We start from the raw sequence: 23,878 nt of genomic DNA, 5'->3' as shown, positions 1-23,878 counted from the left end.
CACTGACTGTGTGCAGAACAGAACTGAGTGTCCCAGTACTGTGTGTATAACAGGACTGAGTGTCCCAACAATGACTGTGTGTATAACAGGACTGAGTGTCCCAACACTGTGTGTATAACAGGACTGAGTGTCCCAGCACTGTGTGTATAACAGGACTGATTGTCCCAGCACTGTGTGTAAAACAGGACTGAGTGTCCCAGCACTGACTGTGTGTAAAACAGGACTGAGTGTCCCAGCACTGACTGTGTGTATAACAGGACTGAGTGTCCCAGCACTGTGTGTAAAAACAGGACTGTGTGTCCCAGCACTGAATGTGTGTATAACAGGACTGAGTGTCCCTGCACTGTGTGTATAACAGGACTGAGTGTCCCAGCACTGTGTGTATAACGGCTGAGTGTCCCAGCACTGTGTGTATAACAGGACTGAGTGTCCCAGCACTATGTGTTAAAAAAGACTGGGTGTCCCAGCACTGACCGTGTGTATAACAGAAGTGAGTGTCCAAGGACTGTGTATATAACAGGACTGAGTGTCCCAGCACTGTGTGTTTAATAGGATTGAGTGTACCAGCACTTGTGTATAACAGGACTGAGTGTCCCAGCACTGACTGTGTGCAGAACAGGACTTAGTTTCCCAACACTGACTGTGTGTATAACAGGACTGAGTGTCCCAGCACTGTGTGTATAACAGGACTGAGTGTCCCAGCAGTGACTGTGTGTATAACAGGACTGAGTGTCCCTGCACTGAGAGTGTGTAAACAAGACTGAGTGTCCCAGAATTGACTGTGAGTATAACAGGACTTAGTTTCCCAACACTGACTGTGAGTATAACAGGACTGAGTGTCCCAGCACTGACAGTGTGTACAAAAAGACTGAGTGTCCAAGCACTGACTGTGTGTATAACAGGACTGAGTGTCCAAGTACTGTCTGCGCAACAGGACTGAGTGTCCCAACAATGACTGTGTGTATAACAGGACTGAGTGTCCCAACACTGTGTGTATAACAGGACTGAGTGTCCCAACAATGACTGGGTGTATAACAGTACTGAGTGTCCCAACAATGACTGGGTGTATAAAAGGACTGAGTGTCCCAACACTGTGTGTATAACAGGACTGAGTGTCCCAGCACTGTGTGCATAACAGGACTGATTGTCCCAGCACTGTGTGTAACACAGGACTGAGTGTCCCAGCACTGACTGTGTGTATAACAGGACTGAGTGTCCCAGCACTGACTGTGTGTATAACAGGACTGAGTTTCTCAGCACTGTGTGTATAAGAGGACTGAGTGTCCCAGCTCTGTGTGTATAACAGGACTGAGTGTCCCAGCACTGTGTGTATAACATGACTGAGTGTCCCAGCACGATGTGTATAAAAAGACTGGGTGTCCCAGCACTGACCGTGTGTATAACAGGACTTAGTTTCCCAACACTGACTGTGTGTACAACAAGACTGAGTGTCCCAGCACTGTGTGTATAACAGGACTGAGTGTCCCAGCACTGTGTGTATAACAGGACTGAGTGTCCCAGCACTGACTGTGAGTATGACAGGACTGAGTGTCCCAGAACTGACTGTGTGTATAACAGGACTGAGTGTCCAAGTACTGTGTGTGCAACAGGACTGAGTGTCCCAACAATGACTGTGTGTATAACAGGACTGAGTGTCCCAACACTGTGTGTATAACAGGACTGATTGTCCCAGCACTGTGTGTAACACAGGACTGCGTGTCCTAACACTGACTGTGTGTATAACAGGACTGAGTGTCCAAGTACTGTGTGTGCAACAGGACTGAGTGTCCCAACAATGACTGTGTGTATAACAGGACTGATTGTCCCAACACTGTGTGTATAACAGGACTGAGTGTCCCAGCACTGTGTGCATAACAGGACTGATTGTCCCAGCACTGTGTGTAACACAGGACTGAGTGTCCCAGCACTGACTGTGTGTATAACAGGACTGAGTGTCCCAGCACTGACTGTGTGTATAACAGGACTGAGTTTCTGAGCACTGTGTGTATAAGAGGACTGAGTGTCCCAGCTCTGTGTGTATAACAGGACTGAGTGTCCCAGCACTGTGTGTATAACATGACTGAGTGTCCCAGCACGATGTGTATAAAAAGACTGGGTGTCCCAGCACTGACCGTGTGTATAACAGGACTGAGTGTCCCAGCACTGACAGTGTGTACAACAAGACTGAGTGTCCCAGCACTGACTGTGTGTATAATAGGACTTAGTTTCCCAACACTGACTGTGTGCAGAACAGAACTGAGTGTCCCAGCACTGTGTGTATAACAGGACTGAGTGTCCCAGCACTGTGTGTATAACAGGACTGATTGTCCCAGCACTGTGTGTAACACAGGACTGAGTGTCCCAGCACTGACTGTGTGTATAACAGGACTGAGTGTCCCAGCACTGAATGTGTGTATCACAGGACTGAGTGTCCCTGCACTGTGTGTATAACAGGACTGAGTGTCCCAGCACTGTTTGTCAAACAGGACTGCGTGTCCCAACACTGACTGTGTGTATAACAGGACTGAGTGTCCCAGCACTGACTGTGTCTGTAACAGGACTGAGTATCCCAGCACTGTGTGTGTAACATGACTGAGTGTCCCAACACTGTGTGTATAACGGCTGAGTGTCCCAGCACTGTGTGTATAACAGGACTGAGTGTCCCAGCACTATGTGTATAAAAAGGCTGAGTGTCCCAGCACTGACCGTGTGTATAACAGAAGTGAGTGTCCAAGTACTGTGTGTATAACAGGACTGAGTGTCTCAACAATGACTGTGTGCAGAACAGGACTGAGTGTCCCAACAATGACTGTGTGCAGAACAGAACTGAGTGTCCCAGCACTGTGTGAATAACAGGACTGAGTGTCCCAGCACTGTGTGTATAACAGGACTGAGTGTCCCAGCACTGACTGTGAGTATGACAGGACTGAGTGTCCCAGAACTGACTGTGAGTATGACAGGACTGAGTGTCCCAGAACTGACTGTGTGTATAACAGGACTGAGTGTCCAAGTACTGTGTGTGCAACAGGACTGAGTGTCCCAACAATGACTCTGTGTATAACAGGACTGAGTGTCCCAACACTGTGTGTATAACAGGACTGAGTGTCCCAGCACTGACTGTGTGTATAACAGGACTGAGTGTCCCAGCACTGTGTGTATAACAGGACTGAGTGTCCCTGCACTGTGTGTAACACAGGACTGAGTGTCCCAGCACTGTTTGTCAAACAGGACTGCGTGTCCCAACACTGACTGTGTGTATAACAGGACTGAGTGTCCCAGCACTGACTGTGTCTGTAACAGGACTGAGTGTCCCAGCACTGACTGTGTCTGTAACAGGACTGAGTATCCCAGCACTGTGTGTGTAACAGGACTGAGTGTCCCAACACTGTGTGTATAACGGCTGAGTGTCCCAGCACTGTGTGTATAACAGGACTGAGTGTCCCAGCACTATGTGTCTAAAAAGACTGAGGGTCCCAGCACTGACCGTGTGTATAACAGAAGTGAGTGTCCAAGTACTGTGTGTATAACAGGACTGAGTGTCTCAACAATGACTGTGTGCAGAACAGGACTGAGTGTCCCAACAATGACTGGGTGGAAAACAGTACTGAGTGTCCCAACAATGACTGGGTGTATAACAGGACTGAGTGTCCCAACACTGTGTGTATAACAGGACTGAGTGTCCCAGCACTGTGTGTATAACAGGACTGATTTTCCCAGCACTGTGTGTAAAACAGGACTGAGTGTCCCAGCACTGACTGTGTGTAAAACAGGACTGAGTGTCCCAGCACTGACTGTGTGTATAACAGGACTGAGTGTCCCAGCACTGTGTGTAAAAACAGGACTGTGTGTCCCAGCACTGAATGTGTGTATAACAGGACTGAGTGTCCCTGCACTGTGTGTATAACAGGACTGAGTGTCCCAGCACTGACTGTGTGTATAACAGGACTGAGTGTCCAAGTACTGTGTGTATAACAGGTCTGAGTGTTCCAACACTGTGTGTATAACGGCTGAGTGTCCAAGGACTGTGTATATAACAGGACTGAGTGTCCCAGCACTGTGTGTATAACAGGACTGAGTGTCTCAGCACTGACTGTGTGTATAACAGGACTGAATGTCCCAGAACTGTGTGTATAACAGGACTGAGTGTCCCAGCACTGACTGTGTTTACAACAGGACTGAGTGTCCCAGCACTGTGTGTTTAATAGGATTGAGTGTACCAGCACTTGTGTATTACAGGACTGAGTGTCCCAGCACTGATTGTGTGCAGAACAGGACTTAGTTTCCCAACACTGACTGTGTGTATAACAGGACTTAGTGTCCCAGCACTGTGTGTATAACAGGACTGAGTGTCCCTGCACTGACAGTGTGTACAACAAGACTGAGTGTCCCAGAATTGACTGTGAGTATAACAGGACTGAGTGTCCCAGCACTGACTGAGAGTATAACAGGACTTAGTTTCCCAGCACTGACTGAGAGTATAACAGGACTGAGTGTCCCAACAATGACTGTGTGTATAACAGGACTGAGTGTCCCAACACTGTGTGTATAACAGGACTGAGTGTCCCAACAATGACTGGGTGTATAACAGTACTGAGTGTCCCAACAATGACTGGGTGTATAAAAGGACTGAGTGTCCCAACACTGTGTGTATAACAGGACTGAGTGTCCCAGCACTGTGTGCATAACAGGACTGATTGTCCCAGCACTGTGTGTAACACAGGACTGAGTGTCCCAGCACTGACTGTGTGTATAACAGGACTGAGTGTCCCAGCACTGACTGTGTGTATAACAGGACTGAGTGTCCCAGCACTGACTGTGTCTTTAACAGGACTGAGTGTCCCAGCATTGTGTGTACAACAGGACTGAGTGTCCCAGCACTGTGTGTATAACAGAACTGAGTGTCGCAGCACTGACTGTGTGTATCACAGAACTTAGTGTCCAAGTACTGTGTGTATAACAGGACTGAGTGTCCCAACGCTGTGTGTATAACGGCTGAGTGTCCCAGCACTGTGTGTATAACAGGACTGAGTGTCCCAGCACTATGTGTATAAAAAGACTGGGTGTCCCAGCACTGACCGTGTGTATAACAGAAGTGAGTGTCCAAGGACTGTGTGTATAACAGGACTGAGTGTCCCAGCACTGTGTGTATTACAGGACTGAGTGTCTCAGCACTGACTGTGTGTATAACTGGACTGAGTGTCCCAGCACTGTGTGTGTAACAGGACAGAGTGTACCAACAATGACTGTGTGTAGAACAGGACTGAGTGTCCCAGCACTGACTGTGTGTATAACAGGACTTAGTTTCCCAACACTGACTGTGTGTATAACAGGACTGAGTGTCCCAGCACTGTGTGTATAACAGGACTGAGTGTCCCAGCACTGTGTGTATAACAGGACTGAGTGTCCCAGCACTGACTGTGTGTATAACAGGACTGAGTGTCCCTGCACTGACAGTGTGTACAACAAGACTGAGTGTCCCAGAATTGACTGTGAGTATAACAGGACTGATTGTCCCAGCACTGACTGTGAGTGTAACAGGACTGAGTGTCCCAGCACTGACAGTGTGTACAAAAAGACTGAGTGTCCCAGCACTGTGTATATAACAGGACTGAGTGTCCCAGCACTGTGTGTATAACAGGACTGAGTGTCCCAGCACTGACTGTGTGTACAACAGGACTGAGTGTCTCAGGACTGTGTGTATAACGGGACTGAGTGTCCCAGCACTGAATGTGTGTATCACAGGACTGAGTGTCCCTGCACTGTGTGTATAACAGGACTGAGTGTCCCAGCACTGTGTGTATAACAGGACTGAGTTTCCCAGCACTGTGTGTATAACAGGACTTAGTTTCCCAGCACTGTGTGTATAAGAGGACTGAGTGTCCCAGCTCTGTGTGTATAACAGGACTGAGTGTCCCAGCACTGTGTGTATAACAGGACTGAGTGTCCCAGCACTATGTGTATAAAAAGACTGGGTGTCCCAGCACTGACCGTGTGCATAACAGAAGTGAGTGTCCCAGCACTGTATGTACAACAGGACTGAGTGTCCCAGCACTGTGTGTACAACAGGACTGAGTGTCCCAGCACTGACTGTGTGTATAACACGACTGAGTGTCCCAGCACTGACTGTGTGTATAACAGGACTGAGTGTCCCAGCACTGACTGTGTGTATAACAGGACTGATGTCCCAGCACTGACTGTGTGTATAACAGGACTTAGTGTCTCAGCACTGTGTGTATAACGGGACTGAGTGTGCCAGCACTGAATGTGTGTATCACAGGACTGAGTGTCCCTGCACTGTGTGTATAACAGGACTGAGTGTCCCAGCAATGTGTGTATAACAGGACTGAGTTTCCCAACACTGTGTGTATAACAGGACTTAGTTTCCCAGCACTATGTGTATAAGAGGACTGAGTGTCCCAGCTCTGTGTGTCCAACAGGACTGAGTGTCCCAGCACTGTGTGTATAACAGGACTGAGTGTCCCAGCACTATGTGTATAAAAAGACTGGGTGTCCCAGCACTGACCGTGTGCAAAACAGAAGTGAGTGTCCCAGCACTGTGTGTATAACAGTATTGAGTGTCCCAGCACTGTGTGTATAACAGGACTGAGTGTCTCAGCACTTTCTGTGTGTATAACAGGACTGAGTGTCCCAGCATTGTGTGTATAACAGGACTGAGTGTCTCAGCACTGACTGTGTGTATAACAGGACTGAGTGTCCGAGCACTGTGTGTATAACAGGACTGAGTGTCCCACCATTGTGTGTATAACAGGACTGTGTGTCCCAGCACTGACTGTGTGTAGAACAGGACTGAGTGTCCCAGCACTGTGTGTTTAACAGGATTGAGTGTACCAGCACTGTGTGTATAACAGGACTGAGTGTCCCAACAATAATTGTGTGCAGAACAGGACTGAGTGTCTCAGCACTGACTGTGTGTATAACAGGACTGAGTGTCCAAGTACTGTGTGTATAACAGGACTGAGTTTCCCAGCACTGTGTGTATAACAGAACTGAGTGTCCCAGCAATGACTGTGTGTATCACAGAACTGAGTTTCCCAGCACTGTGTGTATAAGAGGACTGAGTGTCCCAGCACTGTGTGTATAACAGGACTGAGTGTCCCAACACTGTGTGTATAACAGGACTGTGTGTCCCAACACTGTGTATATAACTCGACTGAGTGTCCCAGCACTGTGTATATAACAGGACTGAGTGTCCCAGCACTATGTGTATAAAAAGACTGGGTGTCCCAGCACTGATCGTGTGTATAACAGAAGTGAGTGTCCAAGTAATGTGTGTATAACAGGACTGAGTTTCCCAGCACTGTGTGTATAACAGAACTGAGTGTCCCAGCAATGACTGTGTGCATCACAGAACTGAGTTTCCCAGCACTGTGTGTATAAGAGGACTGAGTGTCCCAGCACTGTGTGTATAACAGGACTGAGTGTCCCAACACTGTGTGTATAACAGGACTGTGTGTCCCAACACTGTGTATATAACTCGACTGAGTGTCCCAGCACTGTGTGTATAACAGGACTGAGTGTCCCGGCACTGTGTGTATAACAGGACTGAGTGTCCCAGCACTATGTGTATAAAAAGACTGGGTGTCCCAGCACTGATCGTGTGTATAACAGAAGTGAGTGTCCAAGTACTGTGTGTATAACAGGACTGAGTGTCCCAGTACTGACTGTGTGTATAACAGGACTGAGTTTCCCAGCACTGTGTGGATAACAGGACTGAGTGTCCCAGCACTGTGTTTATAACAGGACTGAGTGTCTCAGCACTGACTGTGTGTGGAACACGACTGAGTGTCCCAGCACTGTGTGTTTAATAGGATTGAGTGTACCAGCACTGTGTGTATAACAGGACTGAGTGTCCCAGCACTGTGTGTATGACAGGACTGATTGTCCCAGCACTGACTGTGAGTATAACAGGACTGAGTGTCCCAGCACTGACTGTGTGTATAACAGGACTGAGTGTCCAAGTACTGTGTGTGCAACAGGACTGAGTGTCCCAACAATGACTGTGTGTATAACAGGACTGTGTGTCCCAACACTGTGTGTATAACAGGACTGAGTGTCCCAGCACTGAATGTGTGTATAACAGGACTGAGTGTCCAAGTACTGTGTGTATAACAGGACTGAGTGTCCCAGTACTGACTGTGTGTATAACAGGACTGAGTTTCCCAGCACTGTGTGGATAACAGGACTGAGTGTCCCAGCACTGACTGTGTGTATAACAGGACTGAGTGTCCCTGCACTGTGTGTATAACAGGACTGAGTGTCCCAGCACTGTTTGTCAAACAGGACTGCGTGTCCCAACACTGACTGTGTGTATAACAGGACTGAGTGTCATAGCACTGAATGTGTGTATTACAGGAATGAGTGTCCCAGCACTATGTGTATAAAAAGACTGGGTGTCCCAGCACTGACCGTGTGCATAACAGAAGTGAGTGTCCCAGCACTGTGTGTATAACAGGACTGAGTGTCCCAGCACTGTGTGTATGACAGGACTGATTGTCCCAGCACTGACTGTGAGTATAACAGGACTGAGTGTCCCAGCACTGACTGTGTGTATAACAGGACTGAGTGTCCAAGTACTGTGTGTGCAACAGGACTGAGTGTCCCAACAATGACTGTGTGTATAACAGGACTGTGTGTCCCAACACTGTGTGTATAACAGGACTGAGTGTCCCAACAATGACTGTGTGTATAACAGGATTGAGTGTCCCAGCACTGTGTGTATAACAGGACTGAGTTTCCCAACACTTTGTGTATAACAGGACTTAGTTTCCCAGCACTGTGTGTATAAGAGGACTGAGTGTCCCAGCTCTGTGTGTCTAACAGGACTGAGTGTCCCAGCACTGTGTGTATAACAGGACTGAGTGTCCCAGCACTATGTGTATAAAAAGACTGGGTGTCCCAGCACTGACCGTGTGCAAAACAGAAGTGAGTGTCCCAGCACTGTGTGTATAACAGTATTGAGTGTCCCAGCATTGTGTGTATAACAAGACTGAGTGTCCCAGCACTGACTGTGTGTATAACAGGACTGAGTATCGCAGCACTGTGTGTTTAATCGGATTGAGTGTACCAGCACTGACTGTGTGTATAACAGGACTGAGTGTCTCAGCACTGACTGTGTGTATAACAGGACTGAGTGTCCGAGCACTGTGTGTATAACAGGACTGAGTGTCCCACCATTGTGTGTATAACAGGACTGTGTGTCCCAGCACTGACTGTGTGTATAACAGGACAGAGTGTACCAGCACTGACTGTGTGTATAACAGGACTGAGTGTCCCAGCACTGTGTGTTTAACAGGATTGAGTGTACCAGCACTGTGTGTATAACAGGACTGAGTGTCCCAACAATAATTGTGTGTATAACAGGACTGAGTGTCCCAGCACTGTTTGTAAAGCAGGACTGCGTGTCCCAACACTGACTGTGTGTATAATAAGACTGAGTGTCCCAGCACTGTGTGTATAACAGAACTGAGTGTCCCAGCACTGACTGTGTGTATCACAGAACTGAGTGTCCAAGTACTGTGTGTATAACAGGACTGAGTGTCCCAGCACTGAATGTGTGTATTACAGGAATGAGTGTCCCAGCACTGTGTGTATAACTGGACAGAGTGTCCCAGCACTGTGTGTATAACAGGACTGAGTGTCCTAGCACTGACTGTGTGTATAACAGGACTGAGTGTCCCAGCACTGTGTGTATAACAGGACTGAGTGTCCCAGCACTGACTGTGTGTATAACAAGACTGAGTGTCCCAACACCGACTGTGTGTATAACAGGACTGAGTGTCCCAGCACTGTGTGTATAACAGGACTGAGTGTCCCAGCACTGACTGTCGGTATAACACGACTGAGTGTCCCAGCACTGACTGTGTGTATAACACGAGTGAGTGTCCCAGCACTGTGTGTATAACAGGACTGCATGTCCCAACAATGACTGTGTGTATAACAGGACTGAGTGTCCCAACACTGTGTGTATAACAGGACTGAGTGTCCCAACACTGTGTGTATAACAGGACTGAGTGTCCCAATAATGACTGGGTGTATAACAGGACTGAGTGTCCCAACACTGACTGTTTGTATAACAGGACTGAGTGTCCCAGCACTGTTTATATAACAGGACTGAGTGTCCCAACACTGTGTGTATAACAGGACTGAGTGTCCCAACTCTGATTGGTTGTATAACAGGACTGAGTGACCCAACACTGTGTGTATAACAGGTCTGAGTGTCCCAATAATGACTGGTTGTATAACAGGACAGAGTGTCCCAGCACTATGTGTCTAAAAAGACTGGATGTCCCAGCACACCGTGTGTATCACAGAACTGAGTGTCCAAGTACTGTGTGTAAAACAGGACTGAGTGTCCCAGCACTATGTGTATAAAAAGACTGGATGTCCCAGCACACCGTGTGTATCACAGAACTGAGTGTCCCAGCACCGTGTGTCTAACAGGACTGAGTGTCCCAGCAATGTGTGTATAACAGGACTGAGTGTCCCAGCACTGTGTGTATAACAGGACTGAGTTTCCCAGCACTGTGTGTATAACAGGACTGAATTTCCCAGCACTGTGTGTATAACAGGACTGAGTGTTCCAGCACTGACTGTGTGTATAACAGAACTGAGTGTCCCAGCACTGACTGTGTGTATAACAGAACTGAGTGTCCCAGCACTGACTGTGTGTATAACAGGACTGAGTTTCCCAGCACTGTGTGTATAACAGGACTGAGTGTCCCAGCACTGTGTGTATAACAGGACTGAGTGTTCCAGCACTGACTGTGTGTATAACAGGACTGAGTGTCCCAGCACGGTGCGTATAACAGGACTGAGTGTCCCAGCAGTGTGTGTAAACAGGACTGAGTGTCCCAGCACTGTGTGTATAACAGGACTGAGTGTCCCAACACTGACTGTATGTATAACAGGACTGAGTGTCCCAGCACTGACTGTGTGTATAACAAGACTGAGTGTCCCAACACCGACTGTGTGTATAACAGGACTGAGTGTCCCAGCACTGTGTGTATAACACGACTGAGTGTCCCAGCACTGACTGTCGGTATAACACGACTGAGTGTCCCAGCACTGACTGTGTGTGTAACACGAGTGAGTGTCCCAGCACTGTGTGTATAACAGGACTGCATGTCCCAACAATGACTGTGTGTATAACAGGACTGAGTGTCCCAACACTGTGTGTATAACAGGACTGTGTGTCCCAACACTGTGTGTATAACAGGACTGAGTGTCCCAACAATGACTGGGTGTATAACAGGACTGAGTGTCCCAACACTGACTGTTTGTATAACAGGACTGAGTGTCCCAGCACTGTTTATATAACAGGACTGAGTGTCCCAACACTGTGTGTATAACAGGACTGAGTGTCCCAACTCTGATTGGTTGTATAACAGGACTGAGTGACCCAACACTGTGTGTATAACAGGTCTGAGTGTCCCAATAATGACTGGTTGTATAACAGGACAGAGTGTCCCAGCACTATGTGTCTAAAAAGACTGGATGTCCCAGCACACCGTGTGTATCACAGAACTGAGTGTCCAAGTACTGTGTGTAAAACAGGACTGAGTGTCCCAGCACTATGTGTATAAAAAGACTGGATGTCCCAGCACACCGTGTGTATCACAGAACTGAGTGTCCCAGCAATGTGTGTATAACAGGACTGAGTTTCCCAGCACTGTGTGTATAACAGGACTGAATTTCCCAGCACTGTGTGTATAACAGGACTGAGTGTTCCAGCACTGACTGTGTGTATAACAGAACTGAGTGTCCCAGCACTGACTGTGTGTATAACAGAACTGAGTGTCCCAGCACTGACTGTGTGTATAACAGGACTGAGTTTCCCAGCACTGTGTGTATAACAGGACTGAGTGTCCCAGCACTGTGTGTATAACAGGACTGAGTGTTCCAGCACTGACTGTGTGTACAACAGGACTGAGTGTCCCAGCACGGTGCGTATAACAGGACTGAGTGTCCCAGCAGTGTGTGTAAACAGGACTGAGTGTCCCAGCACTGTGTGTATAACAGGACTGAGTGTCCCAACACTGACTGTATGTATAACAGGATTGAGTGTCCCAACACTGACTGTGTGTATAACAAGACTGAGTGTCCCAACACCGACTGTGTGTATAACAGGACTGAGTGTCCCAGCACTGTGTGTATAACAGGACTGAGTGTCCCAGCACTGACTGTCGGTATAACACGACTGAGTGTCCCAGCACTGACTGTGTGTATAACACGAGTGAGTGTCCCAGCACTGTGTGTATAACAGGACTGCATGTCCCAACAATGACTGTGTGTATAACAGGACTGAGTGTCCCAACACTGTGTGTATAACAGGACTGAGTGTCCCAACACTGTGTGTATAACAGGACTGAGTGTCCCAACACTGTGTGTATAACAGGACTGAGTGTCCCAACAATGACTGGGTGTATAACAGGACTGAGTGTCCCAACACTGACTGTTTGTATAACAGGACTGAGTGTCCCAGCACTGTTTATATAACAGGACTGAGTGTCCCAACACTGTGTGTATAACAGGACTGAGTGTCCCAACTCTGATTGGTTGTATAACAGGACTGAGTGACCCAACACTGTGTGTATAACAGGTCTGAGTGTCCCAATAATGACTGGTTGTATAACAGGACAGAGTGTCCCAGCACTATGTGTCTAAAAAGACTGGATGTCCCAGCACACCGTGTGTATCATAGAACTGAGTGTCCAAGTACTGTGTGTAAAACAGGACTGAGTGTCCCAGCACTATGTGTATAAAAAGACTGGATGTCCCAGCACACCGTGTGTATCACAGAACTGAGTGTCCCAGCACCGTGTGTCTAACAGGACTGAGTGTCCCAGCAATGTGTGTATAACAGGACTGAGTGTCCCAGCACTGTGTGTATAACAGGACTGAGTTTCCCAGCACTGTGTGTATAACAGGACTGAATTTCCCAGCACTGTGTGTATAACAGGACTGAGTGTTCCAGCACTGACTGTGTGTATAACAGAACTGAGTGTCCCAGCACTGACTGTGTGTATAACAGAACTGAGTGTCCCAGCACTGACTGTGTGTATAACAGGACTGAGTTTCCCAGCACTGTGTGTATAACAGGTTTGAGTGTCCCAGCACTGTGTGTATAACAGGACTGAGTGTTCCAGCACTGACTGTGTGTATAACAGGACTGAGTGTCCCAGCACGGTGCGTATAACAGGACTGAGTGTCCCAGCAGTGTGTGTAAACAGGACTGAGTGTCTCAGCACTGTGTGTATAACATGACTGAGTGTCCCAACACTGACTGTATGTATAACAGGATTGAGTGTCCCAACACTGACTGGGTGTATAACAGGACTGAGTATCCCAACACTGTGTGAAGAACAGGACTGAGTGTCCCAACAATGACTGGGTATATAACAAGACTAAGTGTCCCAACAATGACTGGGTGTATAACAGGACTGAGTGTCCCAACAATGACTGGGTGTATAACAGGACTGAGTGTCCCAGCACAGTGTGTATAACAGGATTGAGTGTCCCAACAATGACTGGGTGTATAACAGGACTGCGTGTCCCAGCACTGTGTGTATAACATGACTGAGTTTCCCAGCACTGACTGTGTAACAGGACTGAGTTTCCCAGCACTGTCTGTATAACAGGACTGAGTGTCCCAGCACTGACTGTGTATATAACAAGACTGAGTGTCTCAACACTGACTGTGTGTATAACAGGACTGAGTGTCCCAGCACTGACTGTGTGTATAACAGGACTGAGTGTCCCAGCACTGTGTGTATAACAGGACTGCGTGTCCCAACAATGACTGTGTGTATAACAGGACTGAGTGTCCCAACACTGACTGGTTGTATAACAGGACTGAGTGACCCAGCACTGTGTGTATAACAGGACTGAGTGTCCCAGCACTGTGTGTATAACAGGACTGAGTGTCCCAGCACTGTGTGTATAACAGGACTGCGTGTCCCAACAATGACTGTGTGTATAACAGGACTGAGTGTCCCAACACTGACTGGTTGTATAACAGGACTGAGTGACCCAGCACTGTGTGTATAACAGGACTGAGTGTCCCAGCACTGTGTGTATATCAGGACTGAGTGTCCCAACACTGTGTGTAAAAACAGGACTGAGTGTCCCAGAACTGTGTGTATAACAGGACAGAGTGTCCCAGCACTGACTGTGTGTATAACACGACTGAGTGTCCCAGCACTGACTGTGTGTATAACAGGACAGAGTGTCCCAGCACTGTGTGTATAACAGGACTGACTTTCCCAGCACTGTGTGTACAACAAGTCTGAGTGTCCCAGCACTGACTGTGTGTATAACACGACTGAGTGTCCCAGCACTGACTGTGTGTATAACACGACTGAGTGTCCCAGCACTGACTGTGTGTATAACAGGACTGAGTGTCCCAGCACTGACTGTGTGTATAACAGGACTGAGTGTCCCAACAATGACTGGGTGTATAACAGGACTGAGTGTCCCAACACTGACTGTTTGTATAACAGGACTGAGTGTCCCAGCACTGTTTATATAACAGGACTGAGTGTCCCAACACTGTGTGTATAACAGGACTGAGTGTCCCAACTCTGATTGGTTGTATAACAGGACTGAGTGACCCAACACTGTGTGTATAACAGGTCTGAGTGTCCCAATAATGACTGGTTGTATAACAGGACAGAGTGTCCCAGCACTATGTGTCTAAAAAGACTGGATGTCCCAGCACACCGTGTGTATCACAGAACTGAGTGTCCAAGTACTGTGTGTAAAACAGGACTGAGTGTCCCAGCACTATGTGTATAAAAAGACTGGATGTCCCAGCACACCGTGTGTATCACAGAACTGAGTGTCCCAGCACCGTGTGTCTAACAGGACTGAGTGTCCCAGCAATGTGTGTATAACAGGACTGAGTGTCCCAGCACTGTGTGTATAACAGGACTGAGTTTCCCAGCACTGTGTGTATAACAGGACTGAATTTCCCAGCACTGTGTGTATAACAGGACTGAGTGTTCCAGCACTGACTGTGTGTATAACAGAACTGAGTGTCCCAGCACTGACTGTGTGTATAACAGAACTGAGTGTCCCAGCACTGACTGTGTGTATAACAGGACTGAGTTTCCCAGCACTGTGTGTATAACAGGACTGAGTGTCCCAGCACTGTGTGTATAACAGGACTGAGTGTTCCAGCACTGACTGTGCGTATAACAGGACTGAGTGTCCCAGCACGGTGCGTATAACAGGACTGAGTGTCCCAGCAGTGTGTGTAAACAGGACTGAGTGTCCCAGCACTGTGTGTATAACAGGACTGAGTGTCGCAACAATGACTGGTTGTATAACATGACTGAGTGTCCCAACACTGTGTGAAGAACAGGACTGAGTGTCCCAACACTGACTGTATGTATAACAGGATTGAGTGTCCCAACACTGACTGGGTGTATAACAGGACTGAGTATCCCAACACTGTGTGAAGAACAGGACTGAGTGTCCCAACAATGACTGGGTATATAACAAGACTGAGTGTCCCAACAATGACTGGGTGTATAACAGGACTGAGTGTCCCAACAATGACTGGGTGTATAACAGGACTGAGTGTCCCAGCACAGTGTGTATAACAGGATTGAGTGTCCCAACAATGACTGGGTGTATAACAGGACTGCGTGTCCCAGCACTGTGTGTATAACATGACTGAGTTTCCCAGCACTGACTGTGTAACAGGACTGAGTTTCCCAGCACTGTCTGTATAACAGGACTGAGTGTCCCAGCACTGACTGTGTGTATAACAAGACTGAGTGTCTCAACACTGACTGTGTGTATAACAGGACTGAGTGTCCCAGCACTGACTGTGTGTATAACAGGACTGAGTGTCCCAGCACTGTGTGTATAACAGGACTGCGTGTCCCAACAATGACTGTGTGTATAACAGGACTGAGTGTCCCAACACTGACTGGTTGTATAACAGGACTGAGTGACCCAGCACTGTGTGTATAACAGGACTGAGTGTCCCAGCACTGTGTGTATAACAGGACTGAGTGTCCCAGAACTGTGTGTATAACAGGACAGAGTGTCCCAGCACTGACTGTGTGTATAACACGACTGAGTGTCCCAGCACTGACTGTGTGTATAACAGGACAGAGTGTCCCAGCACTGTGTGTATAACAGGACTGACTTTCCCAGCACTGTGTGTACAACAAGTCTGAGTGTCCCAGCACTGACTGTGTGTATAACACGACTGAGTGTCCCAGCACTGACTGTGTGTATAACACGACTGAGTGTCCCAGCACTGACTGTGTGTATAACAGGACTGAGTGTCCCAGCACTGACTGTGTGTATAACAGGACTGAGTGTCCCAGCACTGACTGTGTGTATAACAGGACTGAGTGTCCCAGCACTGACTGTGTGTATAACAGGACTGAGTGTCCCAGCACTGACTGTTTGTATAACAGGATTGAGTGTCCCAGTACTGTGTGTATAACAGGACTGATTGTCCCAGCACTGTGTGTAAAACAGGACTGAGTGTCCCAGCACTGACTGTGTGTATAACAGGACTGAGTGTCCCAACAATGACTGTGTGTAGAACAGGACTGAGTGTCCTAGCACTGACTGTGTGTATAACAGGACTGAGTGTCCCTGCATTGTGTGTATAACAGGACTGAGTGTCCCAGCACTGTTTGTCAAACAGGACTGCGTGTCCCAACACTGACTGTGTGTATAACAGGACTGAGTGTCCCAGCACTGAATGTGTGTATTACAGGAATGAGTATCCCAGCACTGTGTGTATAACTGGACAGCGTGTCCCAGCACTGTGTGTATAACAGGACTGCGTGTCCCAACAATGACTGTGTGTATAACAGGACTGAGTGTCCCAACACTGACTGGTTGTATAACAGGACTGAGTGACCCAGCACTGTGTGTATAACAGGACTGAGTGTCCCAGCACTGTGTGTATATCAGGACTGAGTGTCCCAACACTGTGTGTAAAAACAGGACTGAGTGTCCCAGAACTGTGTGTATAACAGGACAGAGTGTCCCAGCACTGACTGTGTGTATAACACGACTGAGTGTCCCAGCACTGACTGTGTGTATAACAGGACAGAGTGTCCCAGCACTGTGTGTATAACAGGACTGACTTTCCCAGCACTGTGTGTACAACAAGTCTGAGTGTCCCAGCACTGACTGTGTGTATAACACGACTGAGTGTCCCAGCACTGACTGTGCGTATAACAGGACTGAGTGTCCCAGCACTGACTGTGCGTATAACAGGACTGAGTGTCCCAGCACTGTGTGTATAACAGGACTGAGTGTCCCAGCACTGTGTGTATAACAGGACTGAGTGTCCCAGCACTGACTGTGTGTATAACAGGACTGAGTGTCCCAGCACTGTGTGTATAACAGGACTGAGTGTCCCAGCACTGACTGTGTGTATAACGGGACTAGTTCTGGACACTCCAGTCAAGCTTGGAGTGTCGCCTTCCTAATGATAAAAGTTGATCGAAAAAGTTAAGAATTTCTAACTGGCACCAAGAGACACTGAGAGATTGTGTCGCGGGCAAGAGGGGTGAGAAATGGTCTTAAGAAAAATAATTAGGAGCAGGAGTTGTCCATTTGACCCCTCGAGACCTGTTTTGCCATTCAATAGGATCATGGGTGGGTGTCAAAATCTCTTTGATAACGTTCTTGTGAAGCGCATTGGGGCATTTTACTATGTTCAAGGTGCTATATAAATGCAACTTGATCTTGGTGTTTTTGAGACCAAGCAGGAAACTAGATACCGCCCCTTTGTGGGAGGGGAAGGGAGCGCGGGAAGGAGAAAGTGAGTGAAAGTGGGATTTTGCCACCTTGACCCATGCCTGACCTTTCTTGTAGTTGGCATCTGTAATTATTAACTTCATGGGTTCTTTGCTTAAGAATTCATAGCAACATATTGTTATTAAGAACTAGTTGGTTTATTTGCAAAAGGTTTCACAATCACACTGCACATTACCAGTTCATCCACCAGGCTCACAACCACCTGCCCCATCGTGTATCCCCCGAACCCAACTGGCCGGGGTTTTATTGAGTCTTGTGAACATCATGTGACTGGTTAAGCCACTCACAATGCAACAGCTCGACAAACCTGTGAGCATACTCACAGGGACATACATGACAATCTTCTTCCTCAACTCCACTTTCCCGCCCGATCTCCATGTCCCCTGATTCTCCCAGACTCCAAAAATCGATCTATTTCAGCCTTGAATATATAAAAGCATACTTTTTATTAATTTATTAGCACTGGAATATAAACTGAGAGTTAGCACAAGTAACTTGTTTACACAAGCTTTTCTCTAGTCTTGGGGCCAGTAGTTATCCCTCAATCAACAGAACAATAAAACAGATTATCTGGTCATTATCACATCGCTGTTTGTGGGAGCTTGCTGTGCGCAATTTAGCTGTCGTGTTTCCCACAGTGCAACAGTGACTACACTCCAAAAGTACTTTATCAGCTGTAGCGCTTTGAGACATCCGGTGGTTGTGAAAGGTGCTATATAAATGCAAGTCTGTATTTCTTTCGATTTTTCTTTCTTTCTTTCTTTCTTTCTTTTTTCTTTCTCTCTCTCTCTATCTCTTTCTCTCTATCTCTTTCTTTCTCTCTCCCTCTCTTTTTCTCTCTCTCCATCTCGTTCTTTCTCTCTCTATCTCTCTGTCTGTCTCTCTCTCTATCACTCTCTCTCTCTTTCTCTATCTCTCTGTCTCTGTCTCTCTCTATCTCACTCTCTATCTCGCTCTCTCTCTCTCTTTCTCTCTCTCCATCTCTTTCTTTCTCTGTCTCTCTATCTGTCTCTCTCTCTGTATATCTCTATCCCTCTCTCTATCTCTCTTTCTCTCTATCCCTCTTTCGTTCTCTCTCTCTTTCTTTCCCTCTTTCTTTCGTTCTCTCAACAACTGAGCATCCACAGCCCTTTGGGTAGAGAATTCTGTTTTCAAAATCAAACCTGGGGTATTTAGCTAATTTTTTTTGGCAAATTAAAAAAAAAAATCTATTCAACTAAAAGCAGACGGAGCGGGGGGTGGGGGGGGGTTGGTGGTAAGGGGGTGGGGGCTGGGGGGGGTGTTGGTGGTAAGGGGGTGGGGGCTGGGGGGGTGTTGGTGGTAAGGGGGTGGGGGGGGGTTGGTGGTAAGGGGGTGGGGGGGGTTGGTGGTAAGGGGGTGGGGGGGGTTGGTGGTAAGGGGGTGGGGGGGTTGGTGGTAAGGGGGTGGGGGGGGGTTGGTGGTAAGGGGGTGGTGGGGGGGGGGTTGGTGGTAAGGGGGGGGGTTGGTGGTAAGGGGGTGGTGGGGGGGGGGTTGGTGGTAAGGGGGGGGGTTGGTGGTAAGGGGGTGGTGGGGGGGGGGTTGGTGGTAAGGGGGGGGGTTGGTGGTAAGGGGGTGGTGGGGGGTTGGTGGTAAGGGGGTGGGGGGGGTTGGTGGTAAGGGGGTGGGGGGTGGTGGGGGGGTTGGTGGTAAGGGGGTGGGGGGGGTTGGTGGTAAGGGGGTGGGGGGGGTTGGTGGTAAGGGGGTGGGGGGGTTGGTGGTAAGGGGGTGGGGGGGGGTTGGTGGTAAGGGGGTGGGGGGGGTTGGTGGTAAGGGGGTGGGGGGGTTGGTGGTAAGGGGGTGGGGGGGGTTGGTGGTAAGGGGGTGGGGGGGGTTGGTGGTAAGGGGGTGGGGGGGGGTTGGTGGTAAGGGGGTGGGGGGGGGTTGGTGGTAAGGGGGTGGGGGGGGTTGGTGGTAAGGGGGTGGGGGATGGGGGGGTGGTGGTAAGGGAGTGGGGGGGAGCGGGGGGAGGTGAGGGGTGGCGGAGTGGGAGGGGGGTTGGGGCGAGTGGAGGTAGGTCTGATGCTCGCTCTGCTGTCTGAGAAACCTGATGATCAGAGGTCATAGTGTGCCTGGCAGAGCCTGGGATTAAGGCCCCTGCCTGGGGAATGAGGCGGGAGCGGACAGAAGTAAATTGGAAAGGAATGAAATTGCTTTCTGGAAGAGCTGTTAACGCCCGTGTGTGTGTTTTTGTTTTCTTGCTCTTTGCCAGTGACTACATCATCAAAGAAAAAACAGTACTACTGCAGAAAAAGGACAGCGAAGGCTTTGGATTCGTGCTTCGAGGGGCGAAAGGTGAGCTGAGTCAGTGCACTGTGTGTGTGTGTGTGTGTGTGTGTGTGTGTGTGTGTTCCTCCGAGACGTTGTGTAGAGTTGGCAGAGTGAGGGACACCGCCATTGTGAACAATGTTGATCCGCAGGCCTACCTTTGGCCAGGAGCAGTTCATAGAAATCATAAACATTCACAGCACCGGAAGGAGGCCATTTCGGCCCATCGTGTCCGCGCCGGCCGACAAAGAGCCACCCGGCCTAATCCCACTTTCCAGCTCTCGGTCCGTAGCCCTGTAGGTTACGGCACTTCAGGTGCACATCCAGGTACTTTTTAAATGTGGTGAAAGTTTCTGCCTCTTCAGTTGCAGATCAGCCATGATCTAATTGAATGGCGGAGCAGGCTCGAGGGGCTGAATAGACTTCTGTTCTTATGTTCCTATATTCCAGACCTGAATTTATGTCGTATATCCTGTGTAATCCTATGGGGAGGATATAGTCCAGTGTGATGTTGATTGAGGGATAAATATTGGCCCAGGACACCAGGGATAACTCCCCTGCGCTTCTTTGAAATAGTGCCATAGGATCTGGTCATTATCACGTTGCTCTTTGTGGGAGCTTGCTGTGTGCAAATTGGCTGCCGCGTTACAACAGTGACTACACTTCAAAAAGCATCTAGTCCAGTGCACCAGTGCAGCCTTCGGCTGTCTGAGGAAAAGAGTGTTTGAAGACCAGGCCCTCAAAACTGCCACCAAGCTCATGGTCTACAGGGCTGTAGTAATACCCACCCTCCTGTATGGCTCAGAGACATGGACCATGTACAGTAGACACCTCAAGTCGCTGGAGAAGTACCACCAACGATGTCTCCGCAAGATCCTGCAAATCCTCTGGGAGGACAGACGCACCAACGTTAGCGTCCTCGACCAGGCCAACATCCCCAGCATTGAAGCACTGACCACACTCGATCGGCTCCGCTGGGCAGGCCACATAGTTCGCATGCCAGACACGAGACTCCCAAAGCAAGCGCTCTACTCGGAACTGCTTCATGGCACACGAGCCAAAGGTGGGCAGAGGAAACGTTACAAGGACACCCTCAAAGCCTCCCTGATAAAGTGCAACATCCCCACCGACACCTGGGAGTCCCTGGCCAAAGACCGCCCTAAGTGGAGGAAGTGCATCCGGGAGGGCGCTGAGCACCTCGAGTCTCGTCGCCGAGAGCGTGCAGAAACCAAGCGCAGACAGCGGAAGGAGCGTGCGGCAAACCAGTCCCACCCACCCTTTCCCTCAACGACTATCTGTCCCACCTGTGACAGAGACTGTGGCTCTCGTATTGGACTGTTCAGCCACCTCAGAACTCACTTTACGAGGGAAGCAAGTCTTCCTCGATTCCGAGGGACTGCCTATGATGGGGAGGCTAGACAAGCATATGAGGGAGAAGGGAATAGAGGGTTTTGCTGATAGATTTAGATGAGGAAAAATGGGAGGAGGTTTGAGTGGAGCATAAACGCTGGCATGGACTGGTTGGGCCGAATGACCTGTTTCTGGGCCGAATAATGTAAGTAATGCCGCCCCGGGAGCACATGAGTGAGCGAGTGAAGGTGTGCATCCTTCTCCGCTGGACTATACCAGGCCGCTGCTGGATCCCGAGTGCTGTGGTGCTTGGCTGGCCACAATTCTGTTGAAGTGTAATAAAAATATTGCGACAGCATGCAGTGAAGTTATTAGAGTGTGACGGGAAAGAGTCCTGTCTTGGTTGCTTCTCGCCTGCTTGACCCCCTGTCTGCTGCTGTAGAGCGCGGGCCCGTGTGTCTTTATAGAGGCTGCAGTGATATTTTCCAGCTCGTTCAACTACTGACACTGGTTCTCCCTCACTGCCGGCACCAATGGGAATGGAAATTAACAGACCAGGAAACTCATGTGTGACTCCCTCGAAAGGACGTACCACATTTTCCCACCAATCGGCCAACAGCGGTGTAACTTGTTTGGAGGAAATTCTAGGTCTGAATTGGCAAGTTTCTCAAGGAGAGGCAAGTTAGAATGAGTTTTACTCAAGGTCCAACTGTACCTGTGGAGTGTTTGATGGGACAGTGTAGAGGGAGCTTTACTCTGTATCTAATCCTGTGCTGTACCTGCCCTGGGAGTGTTTGATGGGACAGTGTAGAGGGAGCTTTACTCTGTATCTAACCCTGTGCTGTACCTGCCCTGGGAGTGTTTGATGGGACATTGTAGAGGGAGCTTTACTCTGTATCTAACCCCATGCTGTACCTGCCTCTGGGAGTGTTTGATGGGACAGTGTAGAGGGAGCTTTACTCTGTATCTAATCCTGTGCTGTACCTGCCCAGGGAGTGTTTGATGGGACAGTGTAGAGGGAGCTTTACTCTGTATCTAACCCCGTGCTGTACCTGCCCTGGGAGTGTGTGATGGGACAGTGTAGAGGGAGCTTTACTTTGTATCTAATCCCGTGATGTACTTGTCCAGGGAGTGTTTGATGGGACAGTGTAGAGGGAGCTTTACTCTGTATCTAACCCCGTGCTGTACCTGCCCTGGGAGTGTGTGATGGGACAGTGTAGAGGGAGCTTTACTTTGTATCTAATCCCATGATGTACTTGTGCAGGGAGTGTTTGATGGGACAGTGTAGAGGGAGCTTTACTTTGTATCTAACCCCGTGCTGTACCTGCCCTGGGAATGTCTGATGATGTCTAAAATAGAAAGCATTCCATTCCATTTGTCAAGTTGTGAACAAAATATCAAAAATAAGAAAGATTCAGGAACTAGTGACAAATGCCCAGCATCCTCAAAGCCCGAGTGTGCCGTTGGTGAGCGCAGTGCACGTATCTAATTCTGTTTTCACCAATTGTTCTATTGCAACTGCTCAGTTCTGCGGCAGCAGCAGATAGCGAACAGGCCGGAAATAAAAACAGACAATGTTGGACACACTCAGCGGGCCAGGCAGCGTCTGTGGAGAGAGAGTAACACCGAGTTAATGTTTCAGGTCCATGACCTTTCGCCAGAACTTGGAAATAGACTGTGCGCAAATTGGCGGCCGCGTTTCCCACATTACAGCAGTGACCACACTCTAAACGTACTGAAGCCAAATACTGCGGATGCGGGTGACCGCTTTGGGGAGCATCTCCGTTCAGTCCGTAAGCGCGACCCCGAGCTTCCGGTCGCCTGTCCCTTTAATTCCCCGCTCCACTCCCACCCTAACCTCTCCGTCCTCGGCCTCCTACACTGTTCCAACGAAGCTCAACGCGAGCTCGAGGAACAGCACCTCATCTTTCGTTTAGGCACTTTGCAGCCTTCTGGACTCAACATCGAGTTCAACAATTTCAGATCGTAACCTCGGCCCGTATTTTTTTTCTATTTTTCTGTTTTTCTCCTTCCCACGGCAGCTGGTGGTGATTCTGCCAGTTACACCCTATCTGGACTCATCTTTTGGTTCTTAACTTGTCCCATTGCTATCTCCTTTTACCCTCCACCATCGTCCCTTGTGTCTCTCTAATCTCTCCTGCCTCCCACCCTATCACAGACCTTCCCCTTTTATTTGTTCCTCCTCCCCCCCCCCCCCTTTCCCTGCCCCGACACTTGCTTAAAAACCGGTTACATCTCGAACTTGCTCCAGTTCTGACGTGAAACATTAACTCTGTTTCTCTCCACAGATGCTGCCTGACCCGCTGAGTGTTGCAGCATTCTCTGTTTTTATTTCAGATTTCCAGCATCCACAGTGTTTTGCGTTTGTATAAATCAGCCCTCCCGGGTAAAATGCCAGAGTTGA

General features: G+C 48.8%; 1 protein-coding gene across 1 annotated transcript in view; it reads left to right on the top strand.

Moving 5' to 3' along the window:
• LOC139230291 (SH3 and multiple ankyrin repeat domains protein 1-like) overlaps window positions 1–23,878 on the top strand; it is a 323,258-nt gene that overhangs the window by 223,726 nt on the left and 75,654 nt on the right. Inside the window, 1 exon segment of the mRNA XM_070862120.1 lies at window positions 20,048–20,130. Within this exon segment, the coding sequence (XP_070718221.1) occupies window positions 20,048–20,130 (83 nt within the window).

Source organism: Pristiophorus japonicus, chromosome 19 (genome assembly GCF_044704955.1).
Source record: "Pristiophorus japonicus isolate sPriJap1 chromosome 19, sPriJap1.hap1, whole genome shotgun sequence".
Classification (NCBI taxonomy): Eukaryota; Metazoa; Chordata; class Chondrichthyes; family Pristiophoridae; genus Pristiophorus; species Pristiophorus japonicus.
The sequence above is the reverse complement of the archived record's forward strand: the minus strand, read 5'-3'. Positions and strand labels throughout refer to the sequence as shown.